The 16528-nt window shown below is 48.9% G+C and overlaps 1 protein-coding gene across 2 annotated transcripts in view; it reads left to right on the forward strand.

Moving 5' to 3' along the window:
- The window catches only part of JAKMIP1 (janus kinase and microtubule interacting protein 1), a 173207-nt gene that overhangs the window by 83723 nt on the left and 72956 nt on the right, over positions 1-16528 (forward strand). Inside the window, exons 2-3 of one of the 2 annotated variants that reach the window (XM_002814560.5) lie at positions 4493-4768; positions 11487-11981. In XM_002814560.5, coding sequence (XP_002814606.5) covers positions 4640-4768; positions 11487-11981 — 624 coding nt within the window. In that variant the 5' untranslated portion in view covers positions 4493-4639. The remainder of the gene's footprint in view (positions 1-4492; positions 4769-11486; positions 11982-16528) is intronic. The other variant, XM_054553696.2, reaches the window with a different exon arrangement.

Raw genomic sequence — 16528 nt, forward strand, 5'->3', positions numbered from 1 at the left:
GGTGGGCATTGTGGAAGGCTGTGGGGTCAGGCCAAGAGCCTGGCATATAGGTCAAGGTTGGCGAATATCCACCTCCTGCGAACCAATCCCGTTGGCTCCAGAACTGAAATGTCTCTGCAGCACACCCATCTGTGACACCACATGCCCCTTGTCCCAGCTTCCATGTCATTTGTGTCTCAGCAGCCCAGCTGCCCTTTAAACAGCAGGATGATGGTCATAGAGCCTCTGCAATGCTTCCTGCGTGACAGGCAGGGACCCATTTCACCCTCGTCACCACCAGTGGGGTACAGCTATTACCATCTGCACTTCAGTGAAATGGAAATCCGAGTCGCACCCTGCTAATGGCTTCCCAGCATGCTCAGGGCAGGGCTTGAACTCTGTCCAGGGCCAGCTTCACAGGCACATGAGCTGTGCTGTCCTGCAGGGCCTGCACTCAGAGGGCCTGGCTGTTGGCTTAATGCTCTGCTGTTGCCGTCATGCAAGTCTTAATAATTTTGAACAAGGAGCCTCACGCTTTCATTTTGCACTGGGCTGCAAATACATAGCTGGTCTTGACTCTGTGCTTGGTGTAGAACCCCCATGTGGTCTGGCAGTTTGCCCTCCCCACCGCCTGCCCGTGACAGGTGATATTTGATAGCTGTGTATCACAGTGCCCTATAGACTTTTTCTTTCCAGCACCTACCACAAGCCATCATTGTTTTATGTATTCATTTCCATAGTGGTCTTCCTGACTAGGTAGTTCTGTGATGGCCGGGACCTTGTCTGGTCCTCCTGCATGCCCGGTGTTTTAATTTCCTGTGGGCAATTAAAGGGCACCCGCACTGCCAAGGCACTGACAAATGACATGGAGGCTGGGACAGGGGACATGTGATGTCAGAGATGGGTGGGCTGCAGAGATATTTCAGTTCTGGGGCCAACAGGACTGGTTTGCGGGAGATGAATATTTGCCAACCTTGGCCTATATGCTAGACAAGGTCCAGGGTCAGCAGCGGGGGCTCCCCGTGCCTTCAGGAAGGAGCCTTCTCTGAGGACTCCGCCTCCTGTGTGTCCTGAGCAATCACCCTCCAGCCTGCGGCGCTGAGCCAGTGCTGTGCTCCTTCCTCGACAGTGGGCTGTGCCATCTCCTGCTTGGTGGGCAGCGGGCTCAGAATGAAAATCCCTGGGTGCAGCAGACACCAAGCTAAGCTCAGGCAGGAGAGTTCCCTGCTGTTGCCCCTGCCGACGAGACCTTTGTGCAGCCCGCAGCCAGAGGGGCTGATTACAGTGATGCTGTGTGGCGCTGTGAGCGTCAGGACTATCAACAGTGTGTCTGTGGCACAGAGGCCGGCTGCTGGGGCCCACCCTGAGCTCTGAGGTTGACTTGGCCCAGAACTTTGGACATCTTCCCCTCCTGCACTCCATTCATCTCCACACTCACTGTTGCCCAGCCTGGCAGTGTCTGGCATGGGGTGTTGAGAGTACCAAGCTTGGCATCAGCCCATGGAGATTTATTCATCCCGGAATTGGATCGAGCTTGGACTTTGGGCTGGGCACGGGGTGGGGTGCACAAAGATGGGAGCTAAGGTTCTGACCCAGAGGAGCTGATAGTTGACACACAGGGCAGGGCAGCCCTTTTCCCCACCAGCAGCCCAAAGAGTTGGCAGACCTGCAGCCACCCCATCCTGCCTGTGAGGCCGGTGGGCCGCTCCTGTGGATGTGGTCCTTTTGCTTTCTCTTCAGCTTTTTAGTGGTGTCCTTCCTGGCTAATTGCAGATATTTTTCTTGCCTTTCTTAAAACACAAAACAAAACAAAAAAACTGCACTGTTTCCTCTTAAAAGCAGTCATTGAAGTAGAAAATTTTACTTACCTAGAAGAGTCTAAAGAAGAGAATAGATATCACCTATAATTGCATCCCCCAGGTGGTCCCTGTCAGTATCCTGGGGGCATGGCTGCCATGTCCTTTCCACTGTATCCCCAGGGTGCAGGGCTGGCACCTTGCAGGTGCTCAACACATATTTGTGACTGAGTGAAAATAATGACCAAATATATATATAGCAGAAAATTGAAACTATAAATTGTATTTATTTTTTATTTTTATGTATTTATTTATTTATTTTGAGATGGAGTCTCCCAGGCTGGGGTGCAATGGCACGATCTCGGCTCACTGCAACTTCCATCTCCCAGGTTCAAGCAATTCTCCTGTCTCAGCCTCCTGAGTAACTGGAATTCCAGGCGCACACCACCACGCCCTGCTAATTTTTTGTATTTTTAGTAGAGAGGCAGTTTCATCATGCTGGCCAGGCCGGTCTCAAACTCCTGACCTCAGGTGGTCTGCCCACCTCGGCCTCCCAAACTGCTGGGATTACAGGTGTGAGCCACTGCACCCGGCCTGTTTTTTTATTTCACCTTTCTCACTCTTTGTGGTACTGACCTTTCCCCATGTGGACTTTTCTGTCAGGTCTTAGACATCATTTACTTAATCTATCCCTTCTGGCTGAGCATTGTGTTGTTGGGATGAACATCCAAGTGTTTCTATCAGAGACTGTATCTCTGGTATTTCCTTAAAGCACATTCCTAGAAGTGGCCACAGAAAGGAATAAAAAGGAGCAAGCTTCCTTGTTTGGTGTTGTATTTTGTGTGTCTTCCTGCCCATCAGGGTATGGGGAGGTGCAGTTCAGACTCGAAGGCTGATTTCTGAGAACTGCTATGGTTATAAAAGCGGCAGGTCAGCGGAGGCGAGGAATGAATTATGTATCAAGCTCTAAGTCAGATCAAGGCAAATGGAGTTCATACTTATCTGAAGACAGAATGTACCTTTCTGGAATCGATCAGTGGTGATGTTGATTAGCCCAGAATAATCCTTCACGGTGTGTTGAGAAACACCACTCTCTCCTGTTCAGGAGGAAGGCAGCTGGCCTCCATCACTGCCTCCCAGATTTTGTAGCTTGGAGGGATGTCCCAGGGCCCCAGGGCTAGCAGGTCCCGCCTGACTTCAGTTCATGGCCACTGAGCATCTGCAACTTGCTGGATGCACTGGCGTTGTGGAGACCCCACCCCAGACCATTCCTGCGCACCCCTGTCCTGTGCTTCCTGCATCTCCTGTCCACAGGCTGAGGTCACATGGACTCCAGGAGGCCAAATCCAATGTCCAGCTTCAGATCCTCACCTTGACCTCTTTGGGGCTGCCCGCTGTTGGAGCCTTCCTTCTTCTAGACACACGATCTTCTGCAGCCTCCCTGGTGCTTTCTCTCCTTCTGTCCTGTTCATGGCCTTCCTTGCCAATTTTGTCTCATCTGCCCAACCTCCCAAGTTAGCATTCCTCGACACTGGAGTGTTCCCTCCTCGCTCTGCATTCATTCCCTACGTGATCTAATCCCAACGCCACAACTCACTGACTGTGTGGATTTAGGTAGCTGACTTCACCTCTCTGTGCTTTCATTTCCTCACCTGTAAAATGGGCCTAGTAAAATCCTCTCTTACCAGGTGTTCCAAGGATGATAGGACAGGATTCCCAGCTGCTGTCACAGGCCCTGGCACATGATGGGTGCCTCATGACTCTCCTGCTGTCACTCACTCACTCATTCATTCACGCACTTGGCGGATCCTGATGGAATGCATCTTACGTGCTGCCCTCTGTTCTAGGCATGGAGGACACAGCAGGGGCAGAGCAGGCCCAGGCCCTGCTTACTGGGAACCCATCCTCATGTAGCGGACATAGATGAGAACTAAGTCAATTACAGTTTGTCAGATGGAAAATGAGAAGATGTGGTGAAGGGAAGGGAGAGCAGAGGCGGGCTTTCCGAGGCAGCTTGGGGCGGTGATTAGGCTCAGTCCTGGCTCACCCACTTCTAGCTGTGGACCTTGATCAGGTTCATACTGTTTCCTCTCTCAGTAGTTGAGTGACATCACCTGCAGTCAACCTCTGTGTGTCTCAGTTTCCTCATCTGTAACACTGGGTGACATCACCTACCTAGTAGGGAAGGAAACCACTAACCTCTGAAATCGAAAAGTCCATTTCTCTAAGTGTGGTCCTCACACCCTGCTCCAGAATTGCTGGGATTGTGGATGGAAATGCAGATTCCCCGGCCCACCATGCTCCTCATGCTTCGAGCTCTGGATGAGGCCCAGGGCCCTGCTTTTTGGAAGAAGCACCTTGGGAGACAGGCTCACTGATGTTGGCAGACCATGGTCTGCAGGCTGCTGAGATGGGCTGGTCTCATCCTGACGGGAGCAGGATGGACTGAAGCTACTCCAGGTGTGGCCACCTGGGAGCCTCACCTGGGAGCTTGTTAGAAATGCAAATCAGATTCTCTAGGGGTGGGCCCAGGACTCCACGCTTTAACAACCTCCAAGCAATTCTGCTGCAGCTCCCATTGGGAAGGCTCTAGGTCAGTCTGGGAGTGGCAGGTCATGCTCCAGATGAGGCAGGTGCCTGGCCCAGGGTGCCCGAGGCAGGGACACCAGCTCCCCACCCTTCTCTCTCTGCTAACTCAGTTTCCCTCCTTCCTTCAGGATCCCAAGTGATGGTGGTTTCCTCGGAGGGCGAGCTGAGTCCTGCGCGACTGGTTAGCACGGTGGAGCTGGTAGCCACGCCTGCTGGCTGGCGTGCGTGAACGGGTGTGGACTGCAGGATCTCAGCACTCTGACCCACGGGGAAGCATGTCGAAGAAAGGCCGGAGCAAGGGCGAGAAGCCCGAGATGGAGACGGACGCGGTGCAGATGGCCAACGAGGAGCTGCGGGCCAAGCTGACCAGCATTCAGATCGAGTTCCAGCAGGAAAAAAGCAAGGTGGGGGCTGGCGCCAGCTCAGCAGCGGCTGGGCTGCAAATGTCCCTTTGGGCAGTGTTGCCCCTGAGGCATGTGTGTGGAGAGCCTGTTGCAGGAGCGGGGCTGAGGGGGGGCACTTCACCTCTCTGCCCTGCTGTCTGTCCTTTTGCAGTACAGAGACTGCTGGGCAGGAGTCTGGGCCCTACCAGTGCTTGCTGTGACCTTCAACAAGCCACTGAACACCCCATTCTTTGATTTCTCTTACCTGCAAGATGGGGGTTGTTAGAAGAAAAATGTTTGACAAATTCAGTTTAGCAGAGATTAACTGAGCAAAGAACGATTCGAGGATGGGGCCGTCCCCAGAACAGAACAGATTCAGAGAAACCGGCAGGTGGTCAGACAGCATTCATTATGCGGACAGAAAACAGAAGAGGTGCTGAGGCTACTTGATCGGTTACAGCTTGACCCTTGATCCGTGGGTCACCTGTGATTTACTGATGCTCAGCTGCTGTGACTGGCTGAGTCTCGGCTATTTGTTTAAAAACGCTCCTAAGTCAGGGCTTCGGTTAGTTTGCCTGCTAAGTTAGGTTGCAGTTCATTATATAGGAACTCATGCATGAAGGCATCCTCAGGCTGAGTTTCGTTTAATTCAGCAGGGTCATGGCGGTACCAGTTTTTCCTAAATTCCAAAAGGGAGGAGGGCATAGTGAGGCATGTCCCACTTCCCCGCTTCCCATCATGGCCTGAACTAGCTTTTCAGGTTAACTTTGGAAGACCCTTGGTGGAGAGGAGGGGTCCATTCCGATGGTCAAGAGGCTTCAAAGTTTATTTTTGGTTTATGCTGCCTTGAGGTCTTGTAAGCCATATATGTGCTTTCTTAGATGTGATGGTGCTGTGGTCTGGACTCAGGGCTCTGCTAGGTAAAGAGCTTGGAACAGAGCCTGGCTCTGGGATATGAGCTACTTTCCGCTCTCCTAAGGCAGATTTGAACTTTGGAGCTGGTCAGGACAGTGCCTGGTTGGGTGCTGGCAGTCTAATTAAAGCACGGGCTGTCACAGAGGGGAGGAACACAGGCTTTCTAGGCAGACCCAGCTTCAAACCTCAGCTTGTCCCCTAACTGGTCTCATGATCTTGGCCAGGTGACTAAAAGTCTCCGAAACCTCTGTCTTCTCATCTGACACCAGCTATTATGGTGTAATAATAGCTGTCTGGTTTAAGATGGTCATGAGGATCTGATTAATGGATGCAATAAAAAGCCCCATCAACATCTGGTGCCAGGCACAGCTGCAGTCCTGTTTGGGGGCCTGGTTCTGACTTGGGTGGGCTTGAGGGTAGACCAAGCCCAGGGCTCTGTGAACCCAGAGAGGAGCTGCCAGCCAGGCTGAGCACAGAAAGGGGATGGAGATGCAGGCTTGCTCCTGGGTGGCTTGAGCAGTTGAAGGTCTACCTGAACCCCTGAAGGTGCCCTCTGGCTCCTGCTGTAGTACCTGGAGTGATGGGTGGAGGCTGCTTGGGGAATTGCAGCAGGCCTCCCTGTCTTGTTGAGCTGGGACTCAGGCCGCCAATGGAGTGCTGAGCCAGATCCAGCTTCCAGGTGGGGACGGGGCTGGGGCCTGGGATCTGGCTCCAACCCCAGCTCAGGATGGCCGCACAGAGCAGAGGCTGAGTTTTGGACCAGGGGACTGGGCTTCTGGAACTTGGGGACAGATGCATCTGTCTCCATCCCTAGGTGTTCAAGATTCCAGGCCGAGTGCATCCAGCCTCTTTTAGACATGGATGCTGGTGATGCTGACCTGTTCACCCTTTAGCCAGGTCAAGAGGCCAGGTCACCTCTGGGGCTGGGGCTGGGGCTGACTGGCTGGGGGTGTAAGGGCTGGCAGCTTGTATCTGGACATAGCCACAGCAGCTATGGTGACAGAGAAAGCTGCTCACTCACATCACACTGCCTGGGCTCCATCCCCTCTCCACCACCACCCCTGCCTGAGGTCTTATAAGCTGTGTAACCCCCTGCCTCAGTTTTCCCATCTGTAGATGGGGACCTCTAAGGTGTCTGCCTCCTAGGTTGTTTGAGACAGTCACACACAGGGCCTGGGTGCTGCCCGTCATACGCTCACATGACTATCAGGGTGACCTTTACATGCCTTCTGTGCAGATAGCACCAGGTGCTTTAGAGGGTGTCATGACCCTGGCGGTGACCTGAGAGGTCAGGTGTGGCTTCCCCCGTGTTACAGGTGAGCAAGCCAAGGGCTGGAGAGGGCGGGGACTTGCCCAGGTGTGCTAGCTTGCCAGGGCTGTAGTAACCAAGTCCCACAGATAGGGCGGCTTACACAACAGACATTTGTTGTCTCACAGTCCTGGAGGCTGGCAGCCACAGATCCAGGTGTCAGGATTGGCTCCTTCTGAAGCCTCTCTCCTTGGCTTGCAGACAGCCACCTTCTCCCTGCGTCTTCACACGGCTTTCTCCTTTGTGTGTGTCCATGTCTGTATTTTCTCTTCTTACAAAGGCACCAGGCAAATTGGATTAGGGCCCACCCTAATGACATCATTAGGATCTATCTCCAAATGCAATCACATCCTGAGGTCCTCGGGGTTAGGGCTTCAACATATGAATTTCAGGGGGACACAGTTTAGCCTCACACACAGTGTGGTGGTATTGGAGGCCAGCACAGCAGGTGGTATTGCTGGGTTGAAAGCCAGGCCCATGCGGACCCCAGGCTGGGCCTCCCCATTACCAGGCTGCCTCCCTGCTTCTGGGACGTGTGGCAATTTCCACTTGGATGCCCCCTGGCTGCTTATTTTCTCAATCCAGGAATCCCTGTGGCCCCTTCAGGTTGACTTTACCCATCTGGCTGCTGGGAGAATTTCAATTCTCTGAGAATTCAGCAGTGTGCTTATCGACTGGTACAAAAAGCATAAATGCAAACTTTACAATTACATTGAAGTGTTACTTTGATACGATCTCACAATCACTGTCAATGTCCCATTTAAAGTGCTGGTATTTTAGCAAAGCATCCCTGTTGAACACTGTAGGATGAAAGAGGGTGGTAAACGTGTTTGTCTGTTCATCTGCAAGCCCCTGGCACGCATGTTCCATGCCTGGGCTGAGTGAGAAGTGTTTGGAAGTAACTCAGAGACAGCCCTGTCCTCAAGTCAGATGGGTACAGAGGCTCACAGGAAACCAGCAATATAGCAGCCCTGGGCACATTCCATCACAGGTTTTAGAAAATAGTGCAGGGAGAAGCCGAACCCAAGGCTTCACAGGGGCAGTTTTGTGGGGGTTTTGTGGAGCACTTCCTTACTTTCTGGCATTATAAGATGCCCCAGGCTCCACAGTGGCTCACACCTGTAATCTCAGCACTTTGGGAGGCCAAGGTGGGCGGATCATGAGGTCAGGAGATTGAGACCATCCTGGCTAACACGGTGAAACCCCGTCTTTACTAAAAATGTAAAAAAATTAGCCGGGTGTGGTGGCAGGTGCCTGTAGTCCCAGCTACTTGGGAAGCTGAGGCAGGAGAATGGCGTGAACCTGGGAGGCGGAGCTTGCAGTGAGCCAAGATCGTGCCACTGCACTCCAGCCTGGGGGACAGAGTGAGACTCTGACTCAAAAAAAAAAAGATGCCCCAGGCTCATCTTGTATATTTCCTACCCCAGCCCTAAACCCAGCAATTTCTCTAAGGGGTCCTGGTTCCTTTTATTGGAGAATGGCATTAGAAACAAAGATCCGGGCACCAGGCGTGCCCATCACTGCTGCGGTGTCATTGTTTCTAGGTCCTCTCAGCTGCCAGAACAAGGAATATATATGTGTATACTGACCTGCGTATGTACACATACCTGTAAATATTCCCATATATGACATCTATATCCATACAAAGTCAAACATGAGTTCTTACAGATGTCCCAAGACGCATCAACTGCCACATGGCTCACCTCAGCCTCCTCTTGCTTGTCTGTAACCTCTTACTCCAAGTGGGAAATCTGGCTTCCCCACCTGCCATCCATTTTCTTTGTTCAACACTATACATGTATGATGGTTTCAAATTAGTGAACTGGTACCCATGAGATTTAGAGGGCTTTGAGCATGGAGGGTATGGTGGGAAGGGCTGCTGCAGGTGGCTTGGGCAAGGGGGAAGTGGGGAAGTGGCCAGGCCTGGACATGGAGAGGCAGCATTGCCAGATTGGATGAGGATGGGGATGGAAAGGGATGAATCTGACTCACTCTCTGAGTGGGAATGGCAAGTGAGGGTGGTGCTGGTGGTTCAGATAATTTCTCCATGCCAGCCCCCACACCCCCAGGGCATGCTCCCTCTCTTGGCCTTTGTGTTATGGCTGCATTTAGAGTCCAAGTGCTGAGGAGTGGCTGGTGTGGGTGCCTCTACACTTGGGGTAGCTTGGAGGCACCTGGAGGTAAAGTACTGGGCAGCTTTTTGGCCTGCTCAGCTGGATGGAGTGGTGGTGGGAGGGAGTGCTCTGTGCCCATCAGGGGTCACCCCAGCCTCACTCCGTTGCTTCTGTGGCATAGGTCGTGTCACCTGGGCTTGGCCCTCAGCAGCTTTGGGCAGAGCTGGACCCAGCAGGGCCCTGTCCCCAGGCCCCTGCCTCTGTGTCACCATCCCTGCCCTACACACCTGGATCACCAGCCTCAGCAGCACCTCTGCCCCTCCCAGGAAGCAGCCCCTAGACCCCCCAGGCTGCCCTGCACAGGCCTCTGCCCACCCTTCCATGTTCCTCACCCCCTTTCTACCTGTGTCTCTCACACGAGGCTGCCCACCCCTGATGCGCAAAGTCAGAACCACGATAACAACAGACTTCCATTCACCCACCCACAGTCACCTCATCTTCCTCCTCCCAACGGGCCTTTGAGGGGCAGCTGTTGACATCCCTGTTTCCTAGTAGAGGAAACTGGAGCTCTGGAAGGTTGTGTAGTCAGGGTTCTTCAGAGAAACAGAACCAATAGGTTGTGACACACACACACACACCACAGAGTGAGAAGTTGTTTGTTAGTTTTAAGGAATTGGCTTATGCAGTTGTGGGACTGGCAAATCTGAAATGTGTAGGGCAGACCAGCAGGCTGGAGATTCAGGCAAGGGTTGATCTTGCAGCTTCGAGTCCTAGTGCAGTCTGGAGGCAGAGTTCTTTCTTCCTCAGGGGACCTTGGTCTTCTCTTAAAGCCTTCGACTGATTGGATGAGGCCCACCTACATTGTGGAAGGCACCGTGCTTCACCCAGAGTCTACTGATGTAAATGTTAATCTCTTATAAAATACACCTTCACAGCCACATCTGGACTGGTGTTTGACCAAATGACTGGGCATTGTGGCCCAGCCGAGTCGACCCACAACATCAACCACCATAGAGGTAGAGAAATTTGCCTGAGGAAACGCAGCTCATCAAAGCAGATTAGGATCTCATTGGATCTGACCCTGCTGGCCCCAGATGGCTGTCGGCATTAACCAGAGACTTAAGACAGTGTTGCCTCACAGGAAGGAGAACAGTCAAAAACATTTTGTCTATAACTAGGACAATTCTGTTAAATACTTAAAGTTCTGGCTTCCTGCTACTAAATCCACTAGGAAAAGATGCTGATTGCTGCCCCCAGGGTAAGGTGGACAGAGCATGGACTGGTCGCCTGGCTTCATTCCTATGATTGTGAGTATCCGGTGAAAGGAGATGTTGATCTTGTGTGTTTGCCTGGGTTGGTTTTATTTTCTTTTTTACCTGCTGTTATAAGTAAGGATTTATCAATACTGAGGTGCCATTGTAAAACTTCTCACCTAAAATTAATTTTAACATGTTACTATGCTATCAACAGTGTGGTCTGGGGAAAAACATTGCCATTTTCCCTGGAAGCAGCTTGTCCATCAGAGGCAATTCATTTCAGGTCTTCAGAGATGGGCAGAATTCAGGAAATAAGGGCTTGTCAAGCATTCCTGTGGAATGTGTGTTGAGTGATATTTGAAACAAAAAGGTTAAAGAAAGCATTTTGAAGTGTTTTAAGAACACACTCCCTTGGGATGTTTTATAAGTAATGTTTGGAATTGTTTGCTGATAAAATGAATAGGCTCAAGGCGGGGTGAGTTGCCTGGCAGCAGCAGGGTCCTCATCCCTCACCCTGGGCAGGTCACCAGACTGTCTCTGATCCTTGGCTGCCTCATGATAAAACAGAGGAGAGAGAGAGGAAGAGAGAGGGAGAAAGAGAGGGAGCTCGCTACCTTCTTCCCAAGACCGTGAGGGGTTAATGTGGCAATGTGGGTGATGCATTGGAGCCCCCAGCCCAGCTAGGGACCCTGCTTAACAAGAATGGTGCCCCCTGCTCACTGTCCCCCAAGACTTAGAAGCCTGGTCTGTCTTCTCCAACTCCAGAGTCCACGCATGGGGCCCTGGAAATATATTTCTGGTTTACAATCTTTTGGGTCTTGGTGATGATTTCTGCAGGGTGTGTTTTGTGATTGAGCAATTGTCCTTCCTCATATTTCTACAACCTGGAAGAGATGTCAAAGGCTTGAATGCCTCTCCAACATCCTCAGGGGGTTTCCACCCCCAGGGAAAATCTCAGGGAACTAGCAGGAGAGATGCTAAGTGGGGCTGGCAGGAGGGTCAGGCCTGCAGGGCACTGCCGAAGGGGGAATCCATGGGAACGTGGGCCCAGGTGGGTGTCTTGGGCGAGGGGAGGCTGTGGCCAGCTCCCCCAGCTGTGACCCTGATCCTGACCCTGACCGGCTCTCTCGCCGCTCTGGCTGCAGGTGGGCAAACTGCGCGAGCGGCTGCAGGAGGCGAAGCTGGAGCGCGAGCAGGAGCAGCGACGGCACACGGCCTACATTTCGGAGCTCAAGGCCAAGCTGCATGAGGAGAAGACCAAGGAGCTGCAGGCGCTGCGCGAGGGGCTCATCCGGCAGCACGAGCAGGAGGCGGCACGCACCGCCAAGATCAAGGAGGGTGAGCTGCAGCGGCTGCAGGCCACACTGAACGTGCTGCGCGACGGCGCGGCCGACAAGGTCAAGACGGCGCTGCTGACCGAGGCGCGCGAGGAGGCGCGCAGGGCCTTCGATGGAGAGCGCCTGCGGCTGCAGCAGGAGATCCTGGAGCTCAAGGCAGCGCGCAAGCAGGCAGAGGAGGCGCTCAGTAACTGCATGCAGGCTGACAAGACCAAGGCAGCCGACCTGCGTGCCGCCTACCAGTCGCACCAAGACGAGGTGCACCGCATCAAGCGCGAGTGCGAGCGCGACATCCGCAGGCTGGTACGTGCCGCCCCCTCCCCCGCCCGCGGGCACGCAGCCTTCCCTCCCTGCACGCATGGGGGAAATGCGGAGCTCCGAGGACCTGCTGTGCTGCAGGGGTTGTTCAAAGCACTGGGGCCCCAGCAACGTCCCTGTCGTCTTAGGCGTGGTAAGGAGGCTTTGGGGCTGCAGGTAATCGGCTCAAAAAACAGTTTCCCCATTTGTCAAAGGAGCTTAATGGAGACTAGTGAGGGTTGTTGCAAATGCATCGTGATAGCATATCTAAGTGCCGGGCAATTATTGATTCATTTACTTCAACAACCATGAGCAGACTTCCATCTCCAGGTAAGATGCCGCAGGTCAGGGCAGGCCCGCCAGCTGGCTGCAACAGTAAGGGAAAAATATAAATTACAAATAGCCCTGTTTTGAAAGATACTGGAGATCTGTGGAAGCTGTGGAGTGTGGATGAACTAAAATACCAAAGGGAAGGGGAAAGAGCCCTGCCTAGGCGGCGTAATTGCCAGCTGCTTTCTTCCCTTGGGTCATTTGTGGATTCTGGGTGTGGGCTGAAGATTGGATGTCCTAAGAGAGATGAGTAGGACTTTTTGCCATCTCAGAGTGGGCATGAAAGGATGGAAACCCGAGGAGCCCCACCTAGGCCAGCTTGCTGCACAGGAGATCCTCCTGAGTCCTGGAGTGAAGGGGGAGGCTGGCGAGCCCAGCTGGAAAGGCAGAGTGACAGCTCCCATGCCCTCACTGGACGTAGGAGACAAAGGGAGGGGGCCTGCCACAAACACATGACCAGTCTGCCCCTCGGGGCGTTTGTCACACTTTGAAGCTGTGTGGGGCAGGAGGCTAAGAAGTAAAGTAAGCTGAGGTTTTCAGACTGGATCAAACAGTAACAGTGATATTTACAAGAGAGACATCTTAATTGTGAGGACATGGTGACATGGAGCATAAGAGGATGGGGAAAGATACACTGTGCAAGCACTTCCTAAAAGCAAAGCTGGTCTGGCTGTATTAACGTCAAAGGCTCTAAGGCAAGAAGTAGTACTAAAGACACAAAAAGACAGTTCTTAATAATAAAGGGTCAATTCAGTGGGAATGCATTCAATAACAAAACCTCAAAATGTATAAAAGAAAAAAATTATCAACACTAAAAGGAGAAGCAGACAAATCCACAGTTATGTATGGGGATGAACACACTTCTCTCAGCAAACAGTAGAACACACAGACAAAGAATGAATAAAGACATGATTTCACCAACACGATTAACCAACGTGAACTTACCTGACAGAGCACTCTATTCCACAACTGCAGAATACTGTGGACGTGACATACTTTTATCATTATAGACCACATTTCAAAATTTGTGGGTTGTAATTAGTCCTTAGAGCAAAACATATTTTAGACAAAAAGAAGAAATGCTGAAAATCAAGCATCTAAGCTTCTATCTCAAGAAGAAAGAAAAAGAACAGCAAATTAAACTCCAGAGAGTAGAAGGAAGGAAATTTTAAAGAGCAAGAAACAGTGAAATAAAATCAATAAAGAAAATCGACAAATTCAAGAGTTAATTAAAACTGATAAATTGACAAACATTTAGCAATATTGATAAAGCAAAACAGAGACAATAAATTACTAATACCAAAAATGTAAAGGGGGAAATACCACAGCTCCTACAGTCAATAAAACCACAGAAAACAGCATATATCAATAAACTTGAAACCTTGATAAAATGAACATATTCCTTGAATAAGCACAATGTACCAAAACTGACATGAAACAAATAGAAAATCTAAGTAGTCCTATAGCTCCTAAATATATTAAATCTGTAATGAATAATTTTCCTATGAAGAAAGGCCCAGACCTAGATGGCTTCAGAAGTAAATTATTTCAAGTGTTTAAGGAAGAAGTAAAACTAATTCTAGCCAAAGTCTTCCAGAAAATAGAGAATTAGGAACACATTTTAACTAACTTATGAAGCCAGTGTAACTCTGATTCCAAAAGCAATAACATTACAGGATAAGAAAACTTTTGGATTACCTTTTATGAACATAGATACAAGAGTACGGGCAAGATATTAACATATCAAATCCAGCAATACATAGAAAGGCTAATAAGTCATAACCCGGCTGGGTTTATTCTGAAAATACAAAGATTGGCTTCATATTCTAAAATCGCTGAATATAATTCAACATAATAATATGATAAAAAAGAAAAAGACCATGTGGTCATCTTAATAGATGCAGAAAAATCTGTTGGTAAAATTCAACTTCATGATATAAACTCTCAGAAAACCAGGAATAGAATGGAATTTCTCTAATATGATAAATGGTTCTATCAAAAATCTGTTATAAGCAATATACATAATGATAATATTGAACATTTCCCACCCAAGTTCAAGGTCAAAACAAGATGTTGACTATTACTACTTCTAGTCAACATTGCACTGGCCAGGATGTCATATACAAAAGACAATAAAATAAATAAAAGTTTTAGAGAGGGAGAAAAAAAGGAAAACTCATTGTTTGCAGGTGCTATGGTTGTGATGTAGAAAATCCAAGAGACCTGTTTTAGTTCATTATTGTTGCTGTAACAAAATAACACAGACTGGGTAACTTATATATAATAGAAATTTATTTCTTACCATTCTGGAGGCTGGGAAGTCCAAGATCCAGGCACTGGCAAGTTCAGTATCTGGCGAGGGTCCAGTTTCTGCTTCTAAGATGGTGCCTTGAATGCCATATCCTCACATGGCAGAAGGAGTGGAATGACAAAAGAGAGGCAGGCAGCTCATATTTCTCTTATACGGTCACTAACTCCCTTCATAAAGGCTTTGCCCTCATGACTTCATCACCTCTTAAAGGCCCCACCTCCTAATACTATCACATTGGTGATAAGTTTCAATGTATGAATTTTTGTGAGACACATTCAGAACATGGCAAGACCCTACAAACTATTAGAATTAATAAGTGAGTTTATCAAAGTCTATATATACAAGGTACATACACACAAATAAGTTGTTTCAATATATCAGCAGTGAACAATTAGAAAATGAAATCTTAAAAAATATAATTTACAGTACAGCACCACAAAACTCAAATACCTAGGAATAAATCTAAGGAAAGTTGTGTAAGATGTCTCTCCTTAAAACCATAAAACATTGCTGAGAAAAACTTAAGGATATCATTTTCATTGATTAGAAGACTTAGTATAGATATCAGTTTTTCCATGATTGATCTACAGATTCAGTGCTATCCCTTACCAAAATCCCAGCAGACTCTTTTTTTTTTTTTAACTGAGTCTTGCTCTGTTGCTCAGGCTGGAGTGCAGTGGCGTGATCTCTACTCACTGCAACTTCTGCCTCCTGGGTTCAAGCAATTCTCCTGCCTCAGCCTCCCGAGTAGCTGGGATTACAGATGCCTGCCACCATGCCTGGCTAATTTTTTTTTTTTTTTTTGTATTTTTAGTAGAGATGGGCTTTTGCCATGTTGGCCAGGCTGGTTTTGAACTCCTGATCTCAAGTGATCCACCTGCCTTGGCCTCCCAAAGTGCTAGGATTACAGACGTGAGTCACCACGCCTAGCCGCCAGCAGACTTTTTAAATGCAGACATCGGCAAGCAGATTCTAAATTTGATGTAAAAATTGAAAGGATGTGGAATCACAATCTTGAAGAAAAGAAAAATTGGAGGTTTCATACAACCTATGACAAAGTTTACTACAAAGCTACAGTAATCAAGACAATAAGGCTGAAGGTTAGAGAGACATGTCAATGGAACAGAAGAGCCCAGAAGTACATCTTCACATGTGTGGAAAAAGATACTGTGGCAGTTCACTATAGAGAGGATGATCTTTCAATGGACAATATTGGACTGGTCAGCTATCTGTAAGAAAAAAAAAAAACAGGAAATACGCATACACACACACACACCACACACACACTCTATATAGAGTATGAAGTCTATATCATACTACCCACAAAGATTAATTCAAAGTGGTCCATAGACCTACAGGTAAAAAGTAAAACAATAAAGCTACTAGTAGAAAACAGACTATTTTCATGATCTTGGGACATGGTAAATATTTCTTAAGCAGGATACAGTATACTGTTTACATAAATATACTATTCAGAGAGGGTTGTACATTGGACATGAAATAATCATTGTTCATCAAAAGACACCAATAAAAGACAAGGCAAATTACAGACTGAGAGAAGACATGTTCAATACCTATACCACAAAGAACTTTTGTGCAGATTATAAAAACTATAAAACAATATGAAAAATAACTCAATTAAAAATGGGCAAAAACTTGAAAGAATATTTCAAAAACAGGATAATTAAATGACTAACAAATATGTGAAAAGGTGTTCTACCTCATTGATCATCAGGGAACCAGAGTAAAATTACAACTAGATATAAATTCTCATCCACTAGAATGACTATAAAAAAAAAAAACAGACAATAGTAAATGTTGACTAGCATGTGGAGGAATGGGTACTGTCATTCTGATAGGACTTTAAAATGGTATAACCACCTTGATAAATGGTTTGGTAGTTTCTTAAAAA

The sequence above is a fragment of the Pongo abelii genome, chromosome 3 (assembly GCF_028885655.2).
Source record: "Pongo abelii isolate AG06213 chromosome 3, NHGRI_mPonAbe1-v2.0_pri, whole genome shotgun sequence".
Classification (NCBI taxonomy): Eukaryota; Metazoa; Chordata; class Mammalia; order Primates; family Hominidae; genus Pongo; species Pongo abelii.